The sequence below is a fragment of the Antrostomus carolinensis genome, unplaced genomic scaffold, assembly GCF_000700745.2.
Source record: "Antrostomus carolinensis isolate BGI_N321 unplaced genomic scaffold, ASM70074v2 scaffold916, whole genome shotgun sequence".
NCBI classification, from domain to species: Eukaryota; Metazoa; Chordata; class Aves; order Caprimulgiformes; family Caprimulgidae; genus Antrostomus; species Antrostomus carolinensis.
Genome location: NW_010323694.1, coordinates 1 through 25177, shown reverse-complemented (window position 1 = coordinate 25177; position 25177 = coordinate 1). Strand labels below are relative to the sequence as shown.

At 35.4% G+C, this 25177-nt stretch overlaps 1 protein-coding gene across 1 annotated transcript in view; it reads left to right on the top strand.

Moving 5' to 3' along the window:
- The window catches only part of LOC104527022 (otogelin-like protein), a gene marked incomplete at both ends in the record, with an annotated part of 33333 nt that extends 8411 nt beyond the window's left edge, over positions 1-24922 (top strand). The window contains 23 exons of the mRNA XM_029085608.1: positions 1251-1418; positions 2931-3209; positions 3829-3946; positions 5174-5253; positions 6156-6425; positions 8087-9000; positions 9737-9914; positions 10781-10923; positions 12274-12297; positions 12428-12520; positions 13197-13386; positions 15117-15331; positions 17236-17377; positions 17737-17922; positions 18410-18622; positions 19849-19953; positions 20263-20370; positions 20740-20841; positions 22072-22176; positions 22267-22307; positions 23289-23352; positions 24343-24521; positions 24818-24922. Of these exons, the coding sequence (XP_028941441.1) occupies positions 1251-1418; positions 2931-3209; positions 3829-3946; positions 5174-5253; positions 6156-6425; positions 8087-9000; positions 9737-9914; positions 10781-10923; positions 12274-12297; positions 12428-12520; positions 13197-13386; positions 15117-15331; positions 17236-17377; positions 17737-17922; positions 18410-18622; positions 19849-19953; positions 20263-20370; positions 20740-20841; positions 22072-22176; positions 22267-22307; positions 23289-23352; positions 24343-24521; positions 24818-24922 (4022 nt within the window). The remainder of the gene's footprint in view (positions 1-1250; positions 1419-2930; positions 3210-3828; positions 3947-5173; positions 5254-6155; positions 6426-8086; positions 9001-9736; positions 9915-10780; positions 10924-12273; positions 12298-12427; positions 12521-13196; positions 13387-15116; positions 15332-17235; positions 17378-17736; positions 17923-18409; positions 18623-19848; positions 19954-20262; positions 20371-20739; positions 20842-22071; positions 22177-22266; positions 22308-23288; positions 23353-24342; positions 24522-24817) is intronic.
- Between the last annotated feature and the right edge of the window lie 255 nt (positions 24923-25177).

Here is a 25177-nt window from a genome sequence, read left to right as displayed (position 1 = left end):
CTGCTTTTGCTCAAGTCATAGGCAAAATATCTGTTAATACATAGGGATAAACACTAAATGATTTAGAATAAAAGGTCTTTTTAACATAAATTGTCTCACTGCTTCTTTAGAAGTGGTCATTTTGTGGCAACCTTGAGGGCTTAATGTACATATGAGCTCCAACATAGTTTCCATATAAAAATGGTAGTTATTTTCATGTAGTTCTCTTCAGAGATCAATGTTTAACTTCTAGATGAACCAAATCTCATTATTATGAGAATCCCTTCCCTCTTGGAAGAGTCCTGTTTGAAAGGAGCTGTCTTAGGCTGGGTATGGGTTCAGTCTTTTCACTGTGAAGATTAAAATCTTTCACTTGACTTACACATTTTTTTTATTACTTACAAGGTGAGGTTTTAGAAATATGCTGCTCTTGGTCATTTCAGTGGGATATAGTGACAAAGATGGATGCTGTATATGTGGATTTATCCCTGTGAGCCTTTCCAGTCCAGCAAAAACAGCTCCAGGGCTTTGCTGCAGGGCGTGGTTAGGCCAGTACTGTTTTGACAGTGGTACCAGCTGAAGTTGTTGTCACTATTATATTGGCGTGAGCTTTTTAAATGATGATGTGGTGAACCAGATTGGAAAAATTAGCTGGTTATTTTTCAGCTGGACCACTTCACTGCTGAAGCACTTTTAGGATGGCATAATAAATGGGGCAGTAGGGGGGTAGAAGCAAGTGGTTTGTGGGAGAGGATGAACCAGACAACTACTTAAGTAATATTGCTGCCAAAAGTTGAATACAGTTGAATTATAATTTGAATATTTTTTTTTGGAGGGGTGGGGGGAGGTGAGGAATTGTCTTGTAGATCTTAGAGTAGCTTCAGTGTCTATTTGAGGAATAATATTAAAGTTGCTCTCTTGATCTTTCAAAGTATAGAAATAAGGACATGTAAAAGACTGAATACCATAAAAAAGCAACCCAGATTGCTTTCTTGTACTGGACATTTTGTGAGGATAGCTACCCACACTATTTTGTGCTCACTTTGTATCTGTTGTATTCTGGGCAGAAAGCCAAGTATAAAGGAGTACATTGAACAGATAGATACAGACCTATGCCAGCATAGTACCTTGAGGCACTGAGCTGTAGTTCCAAATTTATTTGATTCCAGTTATGGTGAAATATTTAAGGCAATGTATTATGTCAACTAAGACTTGAGTTTTGTATGTTATACAAAGAGAATTTTTTTTCCATTTGATTTTTCTTCCCTTAGGTCTTGGTGAAGGACCTTATATTTTAGCAAGTTATGGAGTGAATGACACAATTATAGGAGCTAACATATCCAGTAAAAGGATATTTCCCCTGCCTAGAACTGGAGCATATGGAAATGTATTTTTCAGTTTCATGATAACTCCAGGTCTTTTCAAAGATAAAGATTTATGTAAGTGTTCTCAACAATTTTGCTAATGGCAATACACTATGAATGATTTTTGCTGCATCTTCTAAATTTCCTAAAATAGTCTAGATATTTTAAGTTATTGGAATAAGTGAGGGTGAAGTTGCCAATTTCAAAACTGAGGAGGAATACTGATTTTTCAACTTAAAAAAAAAAAAAAATAAAAAAATTGAAAACCTCACCAGCAGCTTTAAAGCTGACTTTTCAAAGATTGTTTTAGAAATATTGCAAAATCAAAGTGACTAGAATTCCTTTATGAAAAAAAACTTACGTTTTATAACTGGAAATTTTTGCATATGTGTCTAGCAGGTATCAACACTGAAGGTGAATGAATGCAGGATGTTTTTGTCTCTGGTAAAATCACTTCTTTTTTGTGACTTTCAGTGGACTATAAAATGTGCAACTTGGAACAACCAGTCTGTCTCCTGCATTATTAGTGAGCAGCACCTTCATACAACATAGAAGGAAGTTGCTTAGGTGAACCGATATTCCTAAACTCTGTTTTTCACTTATCAGAGCCTGATCCAAACTATACAACCAAAAATAAATATGTTTAAATATTTTTTTCTTCTGTATATATTTTCTTTTCTTCACGTGCTTTGGATCAATTGACCAATTAAGTCAATACAAATTTTGTCATTGCTTTCTCACAGAATTTAATTTGTTGAAAAAAGTCCAAATGCTCAAAAATCAACATAGAGAAGGGCTGTCTTCACAGTAAAATTTGAAACTATATTCACATACAGTTGACAGTTTTACAGTGGAAAAAATAAGGTTTTAGATATGATTTTGAAATGAGAAAGCACAGAGAACAGAAGAATTAATTCTCCAGCTCATGTAAAGTGGAATTAAAACATTCATTATATCTGTGCAGTACACAGGTAGTTTTCATATTTGTGAAGAATGAGGTAGTATTAATCTAGATGAAAGACACTTCAAGATTTTATTCAAGTCAAAAATCAAATTTGAAATCAGTCTTCTAAGTTCTTAAATTTTCAGAGTTTTCTTCACTTTTGATTTCTTGCATGGGTAGAGCAAATAGAGAGTAAAGTCTTATTTGGCTACAGGTTTTTTTGCTGTATTGCTGTATTGTATTGTATGTAAAAAAAACCCTTGACCTCAAGGTGAAGTCAAGCATGTTCTTACAATATTTGTGTGATGTTATTTACTAATGAAATTTTGGTACAGCTGAACTGTCAGGCATTTGTCCAAATTTGAGAAAAAACTCCCAATTTTGAGCAAGTGCCTATTTGAGACTGCTTATGAATCACTTACTTAGAAAGATGGTAGCAGTATGCTGAATGTAGTTTTTATCTAACTGATTAGCTCTCTGGTGTCTCTGAATTACGTGATCATTTGAAGTCTGCTTTAGACATTGCATTTCTAACTTTTTTTTGCATTACACAAAATTAACAGCCAATATATAGATTTTAATCTCACTTTTGAGTTGTTTTCTGTGAAAATCTTACTATTATATTTTTTTTTCTTCTTTGAAAGCTCTCTCTCTTGTTTCCCTTGAATCTGCTGAAAGACCAAACTACTTTCTGTATGTACATGACAATGAAACTGTTGGGTTGGAACAGTGGCAGGCAAGTGCCTTCTTTTGGAGACGAGCCACCTTTTTCCACCACCAGGACCTTTGGAGTCCAGGGCTCAGTGCCTTCGAACTGCACAGTAAAAAAGGCTTTTTCATTGTTCTCACCTCATCCGGTGTTAAAGTGGCAAAATATGATGATTCAGAAGAATTCAAACGTTTGAGTAGCTTTAGTATTGAAGGTAAATTTTACACAATCTCCAAGGATAAGTATGTTTTTTTCTGCTTGCCTTCAGATCATTTGTCTCTCATCAGCAATAGTAACAAATATATTTTATCCTATTTTTAATTACTATTCTGTCTTTGTTTTCCATTCTGACTCCAAATGCTATTATATTCTATTTTTTTGCAAATAAGCTGATAATTTTATCTTTAAACTACATTTTCATTGTTTTTCTCTTTAAAAATGAAAGTGGCATGTCACAAAATGATGCATGTTTATGTCTTGTAGTGAGCTATAGATATCTATTCTTTTGAATGAATGGGGTAACTGTATTGCTTCTGCAACTAACAGTACCTTCACTATGTTTAAATGATTTTAAGGGTTTATAAAAAGAATATATTGTAAAAGTGAGTACCATTTTCTATCTTTGACACTTCAGCCTAGCTTGATTGAAATTAAAATAGTTGAAACTGAAAATGAACAAAATCTCACCTATTTTAAAGCTCTCAAGAATTTCTCTACTTGTTTTTAATTTTTTAGTTTTTCTGACAGTCCCAATGTTCATTAGAGAAAAGACTATAAACTTATAGTTTATTGACTACACAATCAATAAATAATACCCTTTCCTTCTTTCTAAGAACTCAGTGCATCTGTGCCGTATAGAAGGATGTGTGAATGGCGATATGAATCTTGTGCTAATCCTTGTGTTAAAACATGTAGTGATCCTGAAGGGATAGCATGTAAATTCCTTCCTCTGTAAGTAAAATTAAGCTCATATTACTACTGTATTTTTTTTTGTAATATGTGTACCATAAGCTTTCTGAAAATTAGTGCAGCTGGAATATCCCTTCATTTTTACTCATCCAGATTTCAGTATCACTCTTGTGAGCAACTCTCACAAGTTCTGTGAAAACAATTGTAACAAGCCACTCATTTCCCACTGTATATATTCCTGCTTACAAGTGATCTTTAAACACAAAAATAAGAGGGTTTGTATTTAGCTCAGGGAATTACCTTCTGGTAGTGGGTAAGTAGAACTCTATTAAATTAAATTAAGGCTATTCCCTTCTATGAATTTGTATTCACATCCTAAACCAGCACCCCATGATGCTGTAAATGGCTACATCTTTCTGGTGTTTCTATGACAGAGATAAAAAACTGTAGGAATAGTAAGGATGGACTACGCCCTCTTCTGTAAGAGGAAGGAACTCTATACTAAAAGATGCTCCCTGTCATGACCTGAGGGATTTCACACAGCGGATGTTATGTTGTTACTTCGTAACAAGATTTCTGGTCTACAGGGATTTCCCCTGGCATCTATGGAACCACAACAAACTAAAAGGAAAAATGCCTAAAACCTCTACGCACAAAATCTGGTGGAAAAGAAATGGTATTTTGAATTTCAGACTATCTCCCTAGGCATATGCAGTTTATGATTGGGAATTTTACTAATATTACTAATTTTCTCTGGTTTTAGCTTTTTCCATACAGGTGCAATGGTTGTTAATGTCATGATTTTCTTATTAAAATCCCCCAACAATAAAAAAGTAAGGGAATATATGGACTTGTCTGCACTCTCCTATGCTCAAAGTACACAAGAATGAGACTTGCTATAGAGTTAGTCTAAGTATTTTAATGTCTTGAATGAACATATCTGCTTAAAACAGTGGTCTCGTAGAGAATTTCTTCATCCTATAGAAAACCTTTCTGCTTAGGGGTCTGAACTTCCACCTGGTTCTGGAAGCAGAATGGTCTGAATTTATCATGTTCATCAGCCTATGCAAAGAATTTATTATTAATAATTTAGAAACAGAATTGTGCTGTTCAATGTATTTTTTACCTTAAAATGCTTCAAAATGCTGTGTTCACCATTACACAGGAAAGTTGTCAGAACTCTGATGGGGAAGACATTAAAATGTTTCATTTTGCCAAAGTAAAAGAAATTAAAATTAATTTATTAATTAATTATACAATATTTTAAAGGGTTGAAGGATGCTTGCCATACTGTCCCAAAAACATGATCCTTGATGAGGTCACACTTAAATGTGTTTATCCGGAAGACTGTAAGTATATTTTATTATATTGGTCTAATCTCATAAATTACTTTAGAGACCCCAGGAAAGATTTTAATCAAATCTACATTGTTGCTTTTTTATTAAACTCTTTATCAGAACATCTTTCTGTTGAAGAATGTCTCTTTGGAACATAGACCCCATTACCAGTCATCCAAATTACATGTCCTACATCCAAACAAGTCATATCAAAAGTTGAATTCTTTAATTTCTCTAATAGTGTGTTAAAGTTAACCTTTTGTGATGATGGTATACTCATCACAACTATATTTGACTTGATAATGTTAGTATATCATATGTATATAAGAGCAGGATCCCAAATGTCAGAAATACTGCTGTGGTGAAAAGTTTAGACTTCTCAGCTGATGAGCCACCACTAACAAATTCAGTGCACCTACTTCATAACTTCTGGTGTATGTAGATACCACATTATTTGCTTATTTTTGGTATACAGTATTTTTTAACAGATTATATTTTAATAGTAACTTATTTTATTTTACAGGTTTTGAATTAAATACATTGTGCTTGATATTTGCTAGTACGAAGTTATCTCATACAGTATACTACTTTATTTATTCCAAATATTTTACTATTTTGCATTGACTGAATTTTCCATGGAATTACCTTGTTGCTTCAAAACTGCTCTCCAAAATCAAGGTTTTCACTAATAATTAAAAAATAGTTACTTCATTTGCAAAGAAAATTAGAAAACTTGAGTCAACTGAGTTCCTCAAAGTCTTGAGGCAACCTGGAACCATTGATAAGTCATCTTCTTAGCAAAATGATGTTCCTATTTGCTAATATTTAAGTAGGGTTTGAGTAGAGATGAATGTTTCTATTTTGTTTTACCAATAATCCATAAAAGACAGTGAAATATGCATTTTTCCTTTCAGGCATACCTGTGACGCCTACAGAATCAGCAACTGGAACAAAACCTTCGTTGTTAATCTCTCACATGGGTGCTACCATGGAGAAATTTCCTCAGACGCCTCCTTTATTTATTACTTCAGGGACTAACTCAACTCATACTGGTGCGCCAAACAAAATAATCATGAAGGCAAACACAACTTTAAGGGGAATGAATATGTCAGCACAGTCCATTACAGACTTTTATTCACTGGAAGCATCTAACGCAGCCACCTATTCAATATTTTCAATGCCAAGTACAGTGAAGCCTTCTGATGTACTTCACAGCACAGCCAGCCCTATTATCCTTTCCAAACTCATCTCTTCAACAGATTTTCCAAATGCTCTTCAAGCCTCAGCAGTCACATCACATACTGCATCTATAACTTTACACATTACAATAGCAACTCCAACAACCCTTCACAGTGCAAGTCCTATTCTAACATGTTCTACATTACTAATACCCACTTCCCTAGTGGTTGTTCCATTTCCACTTGAAACATTGTCTACTCAGCTAGGAACTGTTCCCCCTACCTCTGCATTAACAACTTTAACCTCCAAGCCATCTTTTGTCACTTCTGAGCTGCCTGCAGGGATTGGGAAGAGTAGAAGTCCTTCAGTAAGTCATACTAAGGGAGCAACAGTATCCTCTGAAGTGTCTTTGTCTGCTTTGCTGGCTGGCAGAGCAACTTTCACAAGACCTGTATTTCTTCTAGGTTCACAGCTGACACTAAGCACATCTACTTCTCCTATATCTACTTTGTCTGTTAGAAATAGGTCTGGCATTGGTCAAACAGTAGTTTACCCAACACCCATTTTTGCACTGACTTCAGCTGCTCCTCACATTCCTGTGACTGCTAGATTTGCTAGCTTTGAGAAATATTTTCCCTAATTAATCACAATTCCATATTTTGAAGCAGCAAAACCCTTGTCTAAAACTTCTCTGATATCATTAAATGCAAGTTCTTTAACTAGTTTTTATCCAAAGCCATTTTTATCTTCAGTGGAAATTTCAGAGACTGTTCCCAAGCAGACATCTCCATTAATAAAAGGCAGTATTTCTGCTGCTCTTCCCTTGACTGTATTTTCACCCCAAGTTGCTTCCCAAATCCCTATAAACACTTCTTCAAGTCCTTCTGTAACATACAGAGTATTTATACCAATGCATTCTCTGATTACCTCCCTGAAACCCAAAGCTATGCCAGATGTCACTGTTGCCTCCAAAAGTCTTTATAAAGTACCTTCTACTGCTTCCACTCTTCTAGTCAATCCAACAATCTCTGATATGTCTATCACAAGTAAAGTCTCAACAATAAATACATAATGTACACTGATTCCTTTTCAGTGTCATCCGTTTCTAAAAAGCCAATGAAATCCATTATGTCTACAGTTTTCCCTCTTAGGACATTGGTATTACCTCTAAATGCTACATTAATAACTACTTCAGAAATTACTGAGTACCCAGGCAGTTCACATGTGGCCCAAAGTTCAAGCAGTTTAATTCCTAGAGATCCTTCTCTTACAATGTTATAATCTTTATTTACAATCTTGTTATCAACATCAATGCCATCTTATGTTACATCTCATACTACAAGTGCTTCATTGATTCCTATACTCAGGAGGGCACCATAATTAACACAAAATATAACTACTACCCAAACATCTGTTTCATCTCTAGATACACAAGGAACCTTTAAAAGTCCAGTTATAGACTTTGCAACTTTTTTGGTAGAGTTTTCTATATTCACTTTAAACATAAGCCCTTCTGTCAGCCTTTCAGCGACATTAAAAACATCCATTCTAATGCCCTCTTTACTAATATCTACAACTCCTGAAGCCACTTTAGAAAGCCAGTCCAGTAGGGTCTCTGTGTCTTCACCTCCTCCTAAGACCACTCATATCTCTGCTGTTTCTCTAGGAAAACAGAGTTCTTGGGTAAGTTCTTCAGAAGAAGATGGAACGTTATCAGCCGTATCAGCTGGAATCATGACTCAATCCACTACACCAATGATCACGAACACAACAGTGACTGCTACATCCCTAAAAGCACCTAATATTTTTTCGAAAATACCACCTAGCTCTTCAGCCAGTTTATTAGCTACTTCTGGCACTACTGTAGCCTCTAGGATTACTACAAAAGACACCGATTCTTTTGTTGCTGATTTGGAGTTTTATGTGGCTTCAGATTCAGTTCCTACTACCATAGACACACTCATGCTTGTGTCACACAAATCTTTATTTACACATGGAGCGACTCAGGCTTCACAGAGCACTAAAGAAACTCCAAAAATTTTATTCATGAAAACATCTGGTACTACAAGTCCATTATCACAGACGAAGAGTACCTTATTTACAGCTCCAGAAGTTAAATATGCAACTTCATTTGAAAGAACCATGGATATTTTAGAAAGTGGTCAGACTTTACATGAGCAAAGAAATGTTACCAAGACAAAGTCAACCACAACTGAGAAATCTTCCCTGCCTTCTTTGACTGTATCTGCAGTTCAGAGTTCACCGTTTTCAAGAAATACAACTTCAGTAAAAAACCTCTCTCTTTCTGGAGTCCCGGATGTAACATCATTAGCTTGGTCCAAAATCCCAACACATAAAACCATTAAACCTTATTTCAGTATGACAGAGCCCACAGACCTGCAGACAAGAACTAGAATAGATTTATCTCATACTAGTGGTGGAATGGCTCTGCCTTCCTCTTCAAAGCCTGTGAAAACACAAACTTACCTGGCAAGAACAGAAACAATGACAGCTGTAGCTGACAAGGCTTCCTTTGGTACAGTGATGCATACACTGATATCTACATCTTCTGAATGTGTGGTATGATCAGTTTTACTTGCCCCTATGCGTTAAAATATATATTGCTTTTCAGTCTGTTCTGTTATGCTATGTATGTAATACAAGAGATTTAAAATATCTCCTATTTTTGTTTTTATTTGTATGTTTTAAAATACTCAATTATTTTTAGGGAATTGTTGTATCCCTGCTCTTATACTACCCTGGAATATTCTGCAACTTGATGTATTGCTCTGGAAAAAAATGACTTTTAAAGCCATGTGCTGATTCTAGATAGATAAATACATCTCTGAGGTTCAGAAAAAGCCGTAATTAATGAAATTTTTGTTTTTCTTCATAATCTCACCTTGTCTTTCTGTTTTTCCCATTTGTTTCTTTGTCATAGGATTTAAAATTATGGAAATACGTGATTCTGTATATCTTAAATTCGGGGGGTTGGACTAGATGATTTCCAGAGGTCCCTTCCAACACCAACCAATCTGTGATTCTGTGATTAAAATGCTTCAGATTATTACTGAATATAACATGTAGCATCAGTGCATAATGCTTTACATAGAGTATTTCACCAAAGCTAGGTGGAACAGGGACAGTGTGGGTGAATGGACATGCACAAAAGCAATTCATGCCAAAATAACTGATGAGGGATCATGTAGATACGCTGATTCTGCCTCAGAGCAGGGTGATGAATGAGTGATCGCTTGGACTTCATACAGGCAATGAATGTAAAGTTGATTCTGGTTATTTTTTCCTTATATGACAGCCGAGGTACCTTGAACCTGTGGACAAATGCAGCCAGTATGTATGTGTTAATATGGGTTGGATGTTATATAATCTTTCAAGAAACTGCCCTAAGGATGTGCAGAAGCCAGACTGTGGTTTTCAAGGAATGCCAGTTCAAGTTAACACTGATAGTTGTTGTCCAGAATGGGAATGTCCCTGTAAGTCACTGTTTGATTTTTAAATACTACACAGAGCCTTGATCTGTAAGTTTCAAGTAATAAATTAAGGGTTTATTACAGTGGGAATATGAGGTTGAATACTGGAATGAATTTGAAGGGAGCTGTTCATGAGCAAAACAGAATGAAATATACTGAATGTTTTGGTATCTTTGAATTAATGTTGAAGAGAGTCAAAGTACTTTGTTCTGAATTAAAACACTGAAATGAAATCTGCAACACAAACATCAAAATTTTCCAACTGAGACTTTGCAGAATTTTTATCAGTATAAATGTTGAGATTTCAACATTTTGTGAAGAAAACAAATTAAAAACTAGCATTTTCTGGAAGACAGGGCCCCCAGATTGCAGTTAGCTCTAACTGCAGTCTTTATATATATTTAGAAACTGGCACGTGGCTATCTGCCAAGGGAACAAAAAGGCCAAAGAAAAGTCGTATTAAAAACCTTGCAGCATAACTGAAACCAATATCGCACTTTTAAATATTTGTCTCAAGACAGGACAGATAAGTCTCTTGTTATCAATATTTGAAAAATATGTATATTTTAATGCATATATTTTATCTCAAAATGTACAGATTAATTGGCTTGCCCATAAAACATTGATGTAAGCGAAAATTTACACCAATTTAAACTTTCCCCCCTACCCTGGGTACATAGCAGTAGGTTAAGGCATTTCCACTGAGTAATTTGCTTCTGCTTGTGCCTCAGTATGTTGTCTGCAGAACAAGGTTATCAATATACACATGAACGTATATATGATAGCAAATATTGATAAAACTGAAATTTTTTTGAAATGCCCTGTATTTGGTTTTGTGGTAACTTCATTAAATGACAGTTCTTTTTTAGGCCAATGTTCTGTACTGTCTGAACTGAGTGTTATTACATTTGATGGAAACAACATAGCCCTTTGTAATATGGCTTCCTACATTTTAGTCAAGTTACAAGGAGAAATTATTGTTGCTCATATTGAAAAGTGTCCTGCTAATCAGGTAAGATTCTTGCATTTCCACAAGAAATGTAATAGTTTATTGAATTTTTCTGCTATAGGTATGAAAGTCTGCAAAAATGTATCACTTACTACTTTCAGATAAAAGACATACCCATTAAAAAATGGCAAGTTATTTAATTTTCAAGGAGCATGCTTAATCATGCTGTCTAGATAAAATAATTATATCTCAGATTAAATAGTAATTGTTATGTTATAAGGAAATTCAAATTTAGGTTCCTTTTAAATTATTGGGGTGACATAACTTTTGAATCTCCATGTCTCCTTTCAGGTGATCCACCCACAAATCCCGAGGCCTTGAATTTATACTTTACAATATGCTCAAAATAATAAAATATTTTGAGTAATCACAAAAATATTTGTAGTTATTTTAGGAAGGTATTATTGAGTTTGGGTTTAGTGTGATGAGGGGTTCTTTGTAGGTGCATTGCCTAAAGAGGAGTTCCAGTCACTTTATTTTTAGACTGACAGTTTAGGTCAGGTCAGTCTCATCCTTAGAGTCTGTACATACATTTCCTTCACGTTGTCTGTAGCCCTAATTTGTGTAGCCCTTGAACAACTGGCTTGTATTTCCATCTTTGCTTTGTGGATAAACAAGTTCCTGATGAGAAACTTCATCAGAGTTCTTTCCTTCCCATCCCTGTTTGGTCTCTTACCCACTCTTACTGGGCAACTGTACACTTGATTTTTAAGTCCCGAGCCTTACACTGGTTTAGAGGTTATCTTTTAAATTGCTCTCTTCACTGTTTCTTGGTTGCATTCTATAAAGGTGTGAACACAGATCAGGTAGTTCGAATTCTATAGCTGTAGTTCTCCAAGAAATATTTTTAAGGGGCTTTGCAGCATATGCTGAATCTCATGATGCTGGTAATGAGTTGCTATCAATATTAAGCTGTTTAGTTAAAAGTCACCTGAGGTATGGTATATATGAGCTGCAATCTTGTGCAGAAATATGCCTTGGTAAAACAACAGTTTTATCAAAGTTAGGGCAGAGGATTTCATTGACATGACCATTTTATTTCTATGTGTTTTTAATTCAACTTGTTCAGGTAACTGTGTTATCTTTTCTGTATTATTTTCCACATAAACCCCTGCTCTGATTTAAATCTTTAACAAGTATATAAAGTTTCTAAAAACAGTTAATAAAAAGAGTCACTACATTAGCTGGGAAATATGTATTTTTATTATTTATAAGGAATATATTAAATTACTTTAATTATGAAGTTGGTTGTAGAAGAACTTCAAACGCAAAGAAAATGATCAACTTATTTTTGCCAAATAAGAATGCTGCTTATTATCATTACATTTCTAATCTATTTTTAATGTTTTCCAGAGTGCAAATTCAATAAGAAAGCTAGTGAGTACTTTTTCTTTTACTAATTATTAAATACACTAGTATTACACATATTGCAAAAATCCCCTATAGCACTGGTACAGAATTAGAAAAACAATAGTAACTAAACTTGTTTGTCACTTTTTCTTTCAAGGTTTCCCCTGCAAGCACTTCAGGGCTCTGTTTTAAGAAATTAAATGTAACAACATTCACAAATAAATTACTTATCAATCGTTTAGCGAGAAAAGTAAGTATATGTCACCAGTATTTAGCATGTGTACACTTAAAAGATAGCTGGAGAGCTATTCTGTTGTAGAATGCAATAGATAGATTTATAATGAACGTACTACACAATCAGGATTACTTTTGCATTTCAGGTTCCCAGTAATTCATGGTATGCTAGAAGCAAAAAATACACATTTCTGACACCATGCTTCATTTATATGTCATTTATACAAAATGACACTTCAAAGTTCTTCTGAGATTTTAAAGAAACTGCAAAAACATTTATACTTTAGAATATATTTTCAGAAAACCTAGAACCAATCAGAAATGTTCCAAGACATGATAAATACTTAAGCTGCCTTTCCTACTAGTCAGTAACAGATCAGAACAGATAACTTAGAATAATTGGGGTGAGGTGGTTTTGTTTTTGTTTTTTTTTTTTTTTATTGTATCATACTTGATAAATAAGATCTATTGCTTCCTTAATTAGAAAAGATTTCTGTGTCATTATTTTTTCTCATGCCTACTTCATTTGCAGTTATAGGAAATGGCACTGATGGGAAGCTCTGTGATTTAAGCACTGTATTATTGTATGTGGCAGAGGCTGTAAAAAATATCTTTTGCTATAAAATATAAAGGCATATAAAAGAAATCTTCACAATCTGTTTTATCCCTAAAATGTATTTGGTTTATTTTAGGTAGTCGTGGATTCTGTAATTCAATCATTACCGTTTTCAAAAGAAGGACTGAGTATTCAGGATACTGGCTCAATGTATGTCATTAATACCCCAGCTGGTATGAGCATCAAGTGGGCTCATGTTACAGGCATCATAGATATACAGTATGGATTACACTCTAACACATCGATGAAGACAGAAGGACTTTGTGGTGAGGCTATGGTGGTAATTTTTTTCTTATTTAATAACTTTCTGTTTAAAATTTACACCTCTCTTGTGTCTGTGACCTGCTGTCCCTATAGCTCTCCTTGTGACCTGCATTAACTACACTGACAATCCTATTTGAGGTGGGCTTGTGAAATTCTATTAATAAGAATAAATCAATAATTCTGTTTCAAAGCACTGCTTGCTAATAAAGTAGTTTGCAGAGTGAGTAATGATCAGTACATTTTATCTCATTAACTTTAAAAAAAATGTACTCATCTCTGCCTGTGTTTAAGAATATTGTTGAAGTCAAGTAAAGAAAAGGGGAAAATTTCCAATGGGGAGTGGCTTTTGAAGTTCATGTAGTGCCAGTATATTTCAGTGATTATGGGAGAGAAGAATAACTCTCAGATGTAAGCAGCGGGAGTTTATTGCTATGCAAATGCTGCTAGGTGTATCTTGGGAAAGGTCCAAGTACCCTGAGGTTAGTGAATCCAAATTCAGACATCTTAGAGTTGGATCTATGGTCCAAAACTGTGCTGAGATGTCTCAGACTTAAATTACAATGATAGTAAATTTAGCACATTTCAGGCTTCCTTGAGAGCCTTTTTAAAACTCTGACAGTAAAAATTATATGCAAGTGGGTATTTTAGAGTTATTTTAATTCTATCTATGTGGTAAATTTGCTTTATTTTTAAAGCTGTATTGTTTCTGCAATTCTGTAGTATGGACCTACAAATTCTAATGCCAGCACAGTTTGTAGGATGGCATTAAGACCGCAGCAAGAAGCAGAAGTGTTAAGAATACTGGAAAACAGTGCTACCGTCAAATGCTTCTTATCATGCAAATACCATATTCTGTGTTTCTCCATGCTGCCTGAGAGAGTAACAGCCTGTCACACCAGGCTAGGCCTGTTCTAACAAGAGACCTTGGAGAATATCAGGATGCAAGGCTGGAAGCATGAAGGCAAGGACTTAGGCTGTGGTTAGAAATGCGGAAGGAAAGTGAAAAAAGGATATAGGAACTTTGGCTGATAGTCTGTGGGATGTAAAACACTATTATGAATATAATCATTCTGACATTAATGACTTGTTATGTGCTTATAGGAAGTATATGTTTTCACTGATGAATGAATGAATACACACAATAATAAATTCAGATAGCCAATAGATGTCAAGGGTTTGGGTGGGACATTTTTTTCAGTGGTTTTGTAGTAATAAATTGACTAAGAAAAATATTTTCTCTAGAGAAAGCAATTTATTCATCAAAAGATTCCTTTCGTAACTTCTTGCATTTAGAATGTTCAGTTAAGTTTCAATGCAGTGTCAAATCATCAGCAATGAGCAGTTAATTTGAAAGCCATCTCCAATTACACCCATGGAGCTGATTGCTATTCAGGAGATTGAGATCAGAATCTGGTGCCATGTCAGTGAATTCGTTACACTCAACAGCACATTTTGGTGACAGTTTTTCTCAAAAGTTAATTAATTGTTGGGAAAAGTGTCATTACTTGTACGATCTACTTGTTTTGCTAAGCTATTGAGCTGACAACTAAAATCACAAGTAGAAAGTTTGAACTACAGTGGGCACATAGGTTGTTTCATTTATAAATTCAGATGACTAAGTCCCACAGGTGAGCCTGATGAGCAGATTAATCTTACCTTATCAGGTGCATTTTCCCAAAGGAAATAATGTGGCCTGTTTATTCATGCTTTGAATATGATGCTCTGTCTCCAGGGGTGTGTAATGGAGATCCTACTGATGACCTGAAAATGCAAAATGGGACCATAATTACAAATATGGAGGAAATTGAAGTGTTTATTCAGAGTTGGGAAATTGAGAAATCACTTGATGTAACAACCAGGAGGCCAGTAAGAAACTGTACTGAAGATAACTGCACATACTGCATGGAACTGTTAAACAGAAGCACTTTTATCCCTTGTCACAAGAAAGTGAGTATGAAAATCAGAGAAATTCCAGGTGCAAATTAAATAAAAGATGTATAGTTAAGAAAAGAGTGAGGGAGATATGCACATTTTTAATATTTTGTCTATTTTCATGAGTTGACAACTGGATGGGTGGCTTTACTACCTCTGTCATGATGGCTTTAATACTTTTGTATGTTGTAAACACACATCTATATGGATCCCTGTGCTATTATGCTGTATCTTAAATTATTTAGTAGGCAAAGGTCAAAGGAGAGACACCAGGTCATTATCTCAACACAAATGCATTCCAAAAGAGTTATTTTTAATAAATACTTGACAAAGGTCACTAAAATGAACTTATTGCTTCCACTGCATATAGCAACAACTCATGCAGTCTGAGACTGGGTGTACTAAATAAATTTCCAGCTAAACAAATCTTGACATAGCTGCTCTTACGTTGACAATTTGGTAGCATTTCTTACAGAAATTATTATCATTTGTTTCTGGACACTGTACTTTCTAATGGGGTTACAACTGTAGCATGCAGACTGCCACTAGAGGTGGGTAGTGCAACACAGCTGCTTCCGGGAATGGGAAATGAGGAAGCCTCTAATCTCTGAGGTCTGACTCACTTTTCCTACTTAAGTCAAAATAAAAAGGATTAATTACTCAAGTGGCCCTTTCTTTCTCAGTGATAGACATGTCCAGGTTCCTGATTCACTTCTTGCTGTTGTGCCCTTCCACTCTTGGTCTACATTGTGTTACTTTTTGGTAACACATTTGATTTTGATCATAGACAAATACTGCTAAAGGTATTGCAGACAGCTGAGCCCCTTCCTTCAAACTCCCAAGACTTCTCCTCACTTTCCCAGGTAGAAAAAAATGCAGGGAGTTCTTCTGAAAGGAAGAGGTTAAAGAGATTTAAAAAATAAAAAAAAAAAAAAAAAAAGATTAAAAAGATTAATAGATACTTGCCACAGAAACTTAATGGGAAGGAGCAATGGTAGGCAGTTTGGAATCAAGAAAGGAGAGTAGTACCACTGGGAAACAGGATGCTTTTCATAATTGTTTTAACTTATCTCATTTAAAAATAATTAAAGGGAATCTAAACAGTCAGAATTCCTACTTTATTTGTGTTTCCAGGAGAACTTTCATAGCCTGAGATACAATGCAATTGCATCTTTTCCTGGTTTACAGCAAAACCTGATGTAGCATCAAAATTGCCAAGCACTTGGTTCAACCATTATGAAATTTGTTTTCTATCATATATGTGATGGTGGCAGAGCCAGAGTGGATGGAGTGTATTGTGTGCTTCACAGGCATGAAGCAACTGGACAAGGATGGGCAATAGAGTCATTAGTGTAATGAAGTTTGTAGCAGAAGTGAGCGACTACTTGAAGATTTGCTGAAACCACAGGGAGAACTGGGCTGCAGCACAGTTGTGAACAGGCAGAATGAAACAAAATCTGACTTTTCCACCTTGTTATAAGTTTATGCAAATAAAAACAACAGAAATAAGATTGCACCACCTGCATTTAGACCCAGTAACACAGATTCTCGGGTCCTATAGACACAGAAACAGAGCACTCAGTAATATTTTTTTCACAGCAGGAAATTATGGAAGGTATAGCAACAATGTTTAGCTGAGATTGTTGACTTCTAACTGACAGGGCTACACTGCAACAGGTCTTGCGAGTACTGTTACAATCCCATGAGGACTGTGTTCTGTGCCTACTAATAAGCATAAAAAATCCTGGTTTAAATTTTGCAGAATTAGCGTCCTGAAAAAAAACAGTGTTTTTAACTTTAGACACGTGTGATTTTTTTTTTCCTTTACAGCTATTGTAACTAATTATTGTAACTAATGATTTATTTTAATTACAGAAAGGTCTTCTAATTGTTAATTCTCAACTGCAATATATTCCTAGGTGTCACCACAGGAGTTTTGTGAGAAGATGTGGATCAATAGTACTTATTTTTGGAATTATGAGTGTGATGCACTTTCTGCATATGTGGCTTTATGCAACAAGCACAACATCTGCGTTAAATGGAGGACACCCGGTTACTGTTGTAAGAAGATATCCATGTTTTATACACCAATGTGGCTTTATACACTAATGTGGCTTTATACTGCTGCAGTGTATAGTGATGAGTTAAAAATATACTTCTTTCTATTGTTATTGTAACTACTATGTCATTCTATTACAGCGTTAGTAAATCAGGTACAAGTTCTTAAGATGTATTGTTTTAGTCAAAGTGTCACAAATAATTTTTAATCTTGATTGAATGAGTTGCTTACCTAAAGTACTGTTAAAAATATAAATGCATATTTTCTGTGATACACTCAGTTAATCTTATTACCTGTTTATCCAATGAAATGCTGAAAGAATTAACAGCAGCACTTAATGTCCTCTTTTTATGACTTGCAGCATTGATTTGTCCTGAGGGCAAGGAATACCAGCCTTGTGTGCAACCCTGTGAAGCCAAGACATGCTTGAATAAATGGTTCTATGAAGATTCTCCCTGTTCCTATTTAAGGGAAGACTGTGTGTGTAAAAATGGCACTATTCTGCATAGAACAGACTCTGACCTCTGTATACCAGAAGAAAAATGTAGTAAGTGCAGCAAGACAGAGTGGTTTTGCAGATATGCCAATATTAACCACCGCTCAGTGTAAGCGGTTTTAGTTCTGTGTCAGTCCCCAGTAAGGTGAATCTGGTCCAACTCCCTTCAACAGAGCCTAGCTTTATCTCAAGCTACAGTAATTTTTGCTTTCTGTTCACTTGGATTCAAGACCCAGTGCTGATGTATTATGCTGGGAAAAAATGATGGTTGTTCTTCCATAGCTCCCAGGCTTTCTTTCCTGGAGTACTCAAGAAGGAATAGTATGGCAGGTTCTTTCCCTTGCACTCATTATTTATTTTCATCCACAGTGAAGCATTCGTTCATTTGAGATTTTTAAGGTAATGATCTTTTCTTGGATTCCTTGATCACAGTGCTCCACAGGACTCTTATTTTATGCAATGATTTGATGTAATTCATAGTTGCTTGCAGGCAATCTGTGCTCTCTATTTGTTCAAGGGATATGTTTTTTTCTTTCAGCATGTACAGATAACAAAGGACAACCCCGTTCTGCTGGGGAGATCTGGAATGGGTCCGTGAGAGGCTGTTGCATGTACAACTGTTTAGAAAATGGAAGCATTGTTGCTGTAGAACCTGAATGCAAGGAGGAACCACCGCTAGTTTGTGAAAGAGAAGGGGAAGTTATTGTCCATGTCATTGAAGAGAGAGCTTGCTGTCCGAAGAAAGTTTGTGGTATGTACCACACTTGTTTTCAGTAACACAAGTATAAGGTAAGTGCTTGACATTCACTGGCACGTGACAATATTTAGACAGGGTTCAAGGTTGCATTTTTAGAAGTAATTTTTAGGTACTTGTGGCTGGTTGGGCCAGCAAAGCAGGCTTCTTTTCTTCCTAAGTACTGACTCACTGAAATAGGTGGGGTTTTTTTCTTAAAAGTCCACTACAGAATCACAGAATTGCCTTAATTGGAAAAGACCTATAAGATCATAAATCCAGTAAGTCTATCATTAACCTAACACTGACAAGTCCCCTAAACCATGACTTGACCATGTCCCTAGGCACTATGTCTAGACAACTTAAATACCTCCAGGGATGGGGACTCCACCCTGCCCTGGGCAACACCTTCCAGTATCTGGTAACCCTTTCAGTAAAGAAATTCTTCCTAATATTCAATCTAAACTTCCCTTGGCACAGCTTGAGGCCATTTCCTACATAATCAGTCATTTCCTACAGATTACTACAGAATCAATCATTTCATACAGAATCACTAGTGAAACAAAACGTCTGTTAAAAATGGATTTTTAAGCTCTTGGGTGGAATTTCAAAAGGAATTGAGAAATACTTGATTATAGAAATACCTTGGTAATTGGGGCGGTCTTCAGAGCCTGTTCATTTTCTTATTAGTGCTTTGATGTGAAGAGCAGTATCTTCTCTACCACTGACCTACTGCTGTTTTCCAGCAGCAGTATACTATGAGCTGATCACTGAATACTAATATTGTCTAGCCATGGTTGTTAGAAAAAGGAATAAGCTTATTGCTCCTAAAATGTTAAGCCAAAGACTTATTTCTTCATAACATCTTCAAGGAAAATGAGAACAAATGGTCCAGCTGATATGGTTATTTTGCTCAATAGTTAGATACCTGTAACTGACACTGTATTGTCAATTTGTTTAGGTAGTATTTTCACTAGGACGTTTTAGCTGTGTAGGATGCAGAGCAAGTAAATATCTGCTTTAAGAGGGATACAACTGTGCTTGCACAGTGCCACAGGAATGGAGCTATATCAGCCCTGGATTGAGCTTGGAGGTCTACATGGTGGTATGGAGTACACTTTAAGCTGACTTGGGCTGCTCTTAGTTTGTGGATCTCTATACTAGACGGTATAGATATCTTTAGCTATAGGACTTGCACTTGTATCTGTTCAAATATGTCAAAATTGATTTTTTTTATTCCACAGAATGTAACATGTCATTGTGTGACACCATTATTCCAACATGCAAACCCAATGAAAAATTAGTGGTAGGCTACCACCCCCTGTCCTGCTGTCCACAGTACCGATGTGGTAAGGGAAATATAAAAACACAGTTACTGGGACGTTTTCCACATTTGTATAATGTGTAAGAAATTTTGCCTTTCAAGTTGTTTTGATTGTTAATAGAACGGGACATTGTAAGTAGTACCAGGCAATGATGTGGTTTTTTTAACACTCTCCAATATTTCTGGGGGTTTGTGTTTGTGTTTTGCATCACTTTCGATTTACAGTCAGTTTGGGGTATTTTATTTTATTAAGTAGATGAAGAATATATTTTCTTTATCTTTTTAGTATTGTTTGTGACTCTTTTAAAAATACTGTTTATTTCACATCCTACAGAATGTGATCCTTCAGTCTGTTTCAATGCTTCCCAGCTGAACTGCAGAGAAGATCAATTTATTGTTGAAGCAAAACAGGAAGATCCCTGTTGTTTCTCTTATCTCTGTAGTAAGAAGCCTCTAATGTTTTTATGGATAATTAAGGAATAGCTAAGTATTTGCAAAAACGGTCTATTGTTCTAAACCTAATAACTTAAGCCAGGAATTCTTGGAAATGTCAGTGGGATTTCACACAGGTCAGGCCAACTGGAGCATGAATTATTATGTCCTTTGGTTTTGGAATCTTTTATTTACAACATAATTTTGAACATCATACTTGAAGTTTGTTATGTTTTTTTATTTAAATGTCAATACATAAAAGCTCTGTTATCCAAGTAACAAACATAATACACCTTGTTATATAATCTACTAAATAGAATTCACGTGATAACTTTTTAGTATTTAAAACTTTGTAAATGTCTGATTTTTTTCAATTTAGTTTGTGAATCCTGTATTGAGCCTGTTCCCTTGTGTGATGAAGGGGAAATTCTCACTGTAGATCTTAATACCATACATTACTGTTGTCCTCATTACTACTGTGGTGAGTGTAACTGTTGTCAGTTCAATTCATTGCCAGCTTTAGTAAAAATGACAGACTGTGTGTGTGTGGACATTTTTTTGATTCAGCATTTAGGGTGGGCTTCAGATAGAGATTAAGAGATCTAAATGAGGGTGTCTGTATTTGAGGTAGGTTCAGAGTTCTTGGTATACACAGTGGTGATCTAACCAACCCAGCCAATGGAGTCTGGAGAGTTATTTAGTTCACCAGACAGCATATAGCTAACTTTCAGGGTGATAGAAATACAGATATTTTAATGTGGAAGTGAATCCCATTCTTGGAGTATAAATATACAATTATTCATATTTTAAAATATCTGTAGTAAAACAACTTCCATGTTGTTCCTCTGCTGCACCATTCCTTAGTATTTAGGGAGTTTCTTTGCACTTTTAGCTTTTAAAGGAAGGAGTAGGTCAAGGGTTTCAAATACTGAGGGGTTGACTACTATTCAAACAATGAGCAGCCAGTAGAAAAATATTTGCAGTGTAATGTGGCCTCAGAAAACACAGAAATTGTGCTATATGTTCTTAAATAATGTCTACAAGTGTAACTGCTTAATTTAGATTAACTTTTGTCCTATTGCTGTTGAGTAATTTCAATTAATTAAATTATCTTCCAGTAAGTTTGGAGCTTAGTAGTTTTTACTTCAGGTGGTTCCATATTTTGGTCCTTTCGTTTTCTGATCACTTGCACTAACTGAAAGTTTCTGAAAAGGTATTTGGCACTGTTTTTGCCAAATTCTGGCAGGTAGAAGGTTAGATCTTAGTATGTGCTCTTCTTTCAGAGTCCCAGAAAGCCACCGCAAATAAGACAGGTATTTTCTTATTTGAGTCATCCCAGGAGGGAATTTGCTTCCTGTAACCTTACAGAAATGTGGTTTACAGCACATTTGCAGCTGAGAGGAAAAAAAACCAAAAACAAAACCACCAAGTTTTCCAAAAGCTGTGATTTTAGTTGACTTTGGTACTGGTTATCAGCTTGAGTGACTCTGAAGTAGGCAGAATATTAAATGATTCCTGTGTGATGTTTTCTGAAAAAACATATTCTAAGGCAATGAAAAGATTTTTCAGATCATATAATTCAGATGTTTAAGAAACACAATAAAAAATTATTAAAATATCATTATTTTTAAATTAGTTAATCAAGAATAATGTAAGCTGGAAAATTCAAAGGCAATTTAAATTCTCATATGTGTCTTTTCCCACCATTTAGTTTGTGATGAAAATCTTTGTTCTGAGCCTCCTATGAATTGCACAGGTGACATGACACTTGTGAAGGAAAAAATACCCGGGCAGTGTTGTCCAGAATGGCACTGTGGTAATTATTGCTTTATTGCTTAGTCACGGCTGTTAACAAAAGCTAACAATTAGCTAACTGACTAATACAGGTTTTTTGTTCTCTTCTCAGAATGTAACTGTGAAAACACTACTATGCTGACCTGTAAATTGGTAAGCACTGTCCTTTAGATATGTTTATTAAAGGTGTTCAAAGCTCTTACTCTTCCCTCTCCATTCCTGTTTCAATTAGTTGTAAAGGGTGATGAGACTGAACAGGGACAGGCTGCGACTGTCTCCTAGTCCCCAGCTCAAGCATGTAACTCCATCAAGTGACTGCATAGTGTTGTCAGCTATTCCTTGGGGTAATTTCACTGTGTATTTTAAGATGTTGAAGAAAAGCAACTGTAATATTATTCTGTTCGATGTTGACTTGAAACAATATGCTGGGAAGGTTTTCCATGCAAATAATTCCCAATTGTTCTTAATAATTAATAAGGAATGGTCTTTATGATCACATGTATCATCTGGAGAAATGTGTTATTTTGTTAATCATTTATGCTTTTGGTTAAAATGATTTCACATTACTGAATTTAGCTGATATGAGAAGTCATAAATATTTTGCTTCTCACATGTTTTCTTGAAAAAGGGATTGTGATCTGGAAAATAATTATGCAGGAATGTTCAAACTCCCATTATTACTATAGTGAGACTGATATTTTCCCTATCAAATGCTCGCAGCTTGTCTTTCTCTCCCCCTTATGTGAAGACTGCATAATGTAAAGTCTAAACAGGAGTTGTAAATTTGAATAGCTTTCACATATTTTTTGGAAGAAAATTCATAGAAGGCTTTTTTTTTTTTTTTTTGCAAATATGTTTATCATTAAAATAACTTCATATCTCAGGAAAAACTGCTGTTTAGCACATGCCTTCCTAGAGAAAATGAAGAGCTTTGCTCATGTTTAAAGAGATGAATACATTGAATAACTCTGAATGTGCTACTGTTTCTTGAGCACATTGTGATTTTTCTCCTTTATCAAAGCAAGGATGGAAGTGATGAAAGTAATATTTTACATTTTCAGAGAAAAATTGTCTGTTTAGCACTACATTTAATTGTGCATGACTTTGCAAACTCTTTTATCTTTTTATACTCAGGGAGAAGTTAAAAAAATAGATAGTAGTGTTTCCAGTGCTTGTGGATGTACTCACTACATTTGTGGTAACTTTTTCCTGTTCCTAGCTGGTTTTTTTTTAGTATTTAGTAAAAAGGGCATGCAAAGAAAGGAGAAATAGGACCATAATAACCTTCTCAAACATAAACACTCTTTTATCTTGATTTTATGTTGCCTAGTTACACAATTATGCTCTCTTTTCTGAACATGATGCTTTGTCTGCTAACCCATCAATTTTGTGTCTGTTCTGGTGGGGTGTAGGAGTGTTATAAAACTGCCTGTGCTTTCAGAGTCAGGTAAAGTATCTCTGGTGAGAGGCAGATAGGAGGCAAGTTGTAAACCTTAGCTGAGTGTGAGCTGTGGGACTGCTTCTAGTCCACTGCTGAGCACCAATGAGACAACATCTCACCAGAGCAACAGACCTGGCCAGACGGCACGAGGGTATGTACCCAGTCTTAAGATCAGACCTCTGCTCCCTTCCCCCACTCAGCTACCCTGTGTAGACTAGACTTCAGCTGTGCTGCACATGGGGTGCTTGAGGTACGTTGCAATCCTGATTGCAGCCCAGGCTAAGCTGCCTCCAGAAACAAAGCACACATTTACAGTACAGCTTGAGCATACTGCTGCCCCACAGGTAATTGTAGACATACTAGTTTAATTGACAGAAAGGCTACCTTTTGTGATGTGCAGAATAATTCATATAGTGTACTTAACCCGATGTTAAATATTAGAATTCTTTAAAAATAAGAACAACAGATTTTTTTTTTTTTTTTTTTTTTTTTTTTTTACTTCCATAGTAGGAACACTATCAATTTTAGGCAGGTTTGCATTTTGTAGCATTTTGTTAAGCTGAATTATATGTCCTTCCCCCACCCTGTTTGATAATTAAAACCACAAACTAATCAAGTCTAAAAGTTAGAATACTTTTGCAGAGCATAGGAATTTGTCCTAGTTTTCTCTTCACAGTGATTCTGTTAATTTGCTTGGTGATTTGCCCCCCCCCACCTTCTGGTAACAATTATTTCTTTTGGTGTTAGAGAAGGATGATGTGTGCATCTTCCAAGAGATCACAGTGCTGAATCCTGGACAGTCAGTGATTCAGTACTTGGATGGAGACCTTTGTTACACTGTACAGTGTTTACAAGAAAAAGATCAGACCACAGGATACAATGCCATGCATTTTACAATGGTGAACTGTTCCCAGCAATGTGAAGCTGTGAGTATTAAAATACAGGAATGATGCAATTTGTGAGCACAACTATACAATTACGATAAAAGTTAAAGTGATGACTTTTACTAGTCATGTTTGCTCAGCAAGAACTTGAGTGATGATGTATGTCCCCAGGATTATTTTGAGAGGAAATTTCTAGGACCATACATAAACATATCCATCCATCCATCCGTATATTGTTTCTCTTCGTATTTTAGTTGCAGAAATCAATGAATTTTCATACACTGCATGTTTAAAAAAATACTTGTTTTTTTTCTTTTTTTGCTTTCCTTTCTTTCCAGCATCAAATATATATTCCTTCCTCCAGTCACCATACTTGTTGTGGCACCTGTCAAAACGTGTCCTGTTCTTTTCATACTGATAATGGAACTCTAACTGTATATGAGGTAAGTGCCTCTGGACAGAGATAGAAAATAACTATAATGATATGATAAACAGTTGTCTGTCAGTCACTTCTCCATTAACTCATGCTGTGAGTCTTGCTTCATACCTCCTTACTGCTGGTTACGCACTTAGGGACTATTTTTGGTATATGATGGGAAAAAGTGTGTTTATTTAAAGTCCTGCCATTTCATACTAAGTTAATACCTTATTAGATTTTATTGGTTGTCATATTTTATAGAATCATAGAATGGTTAGGG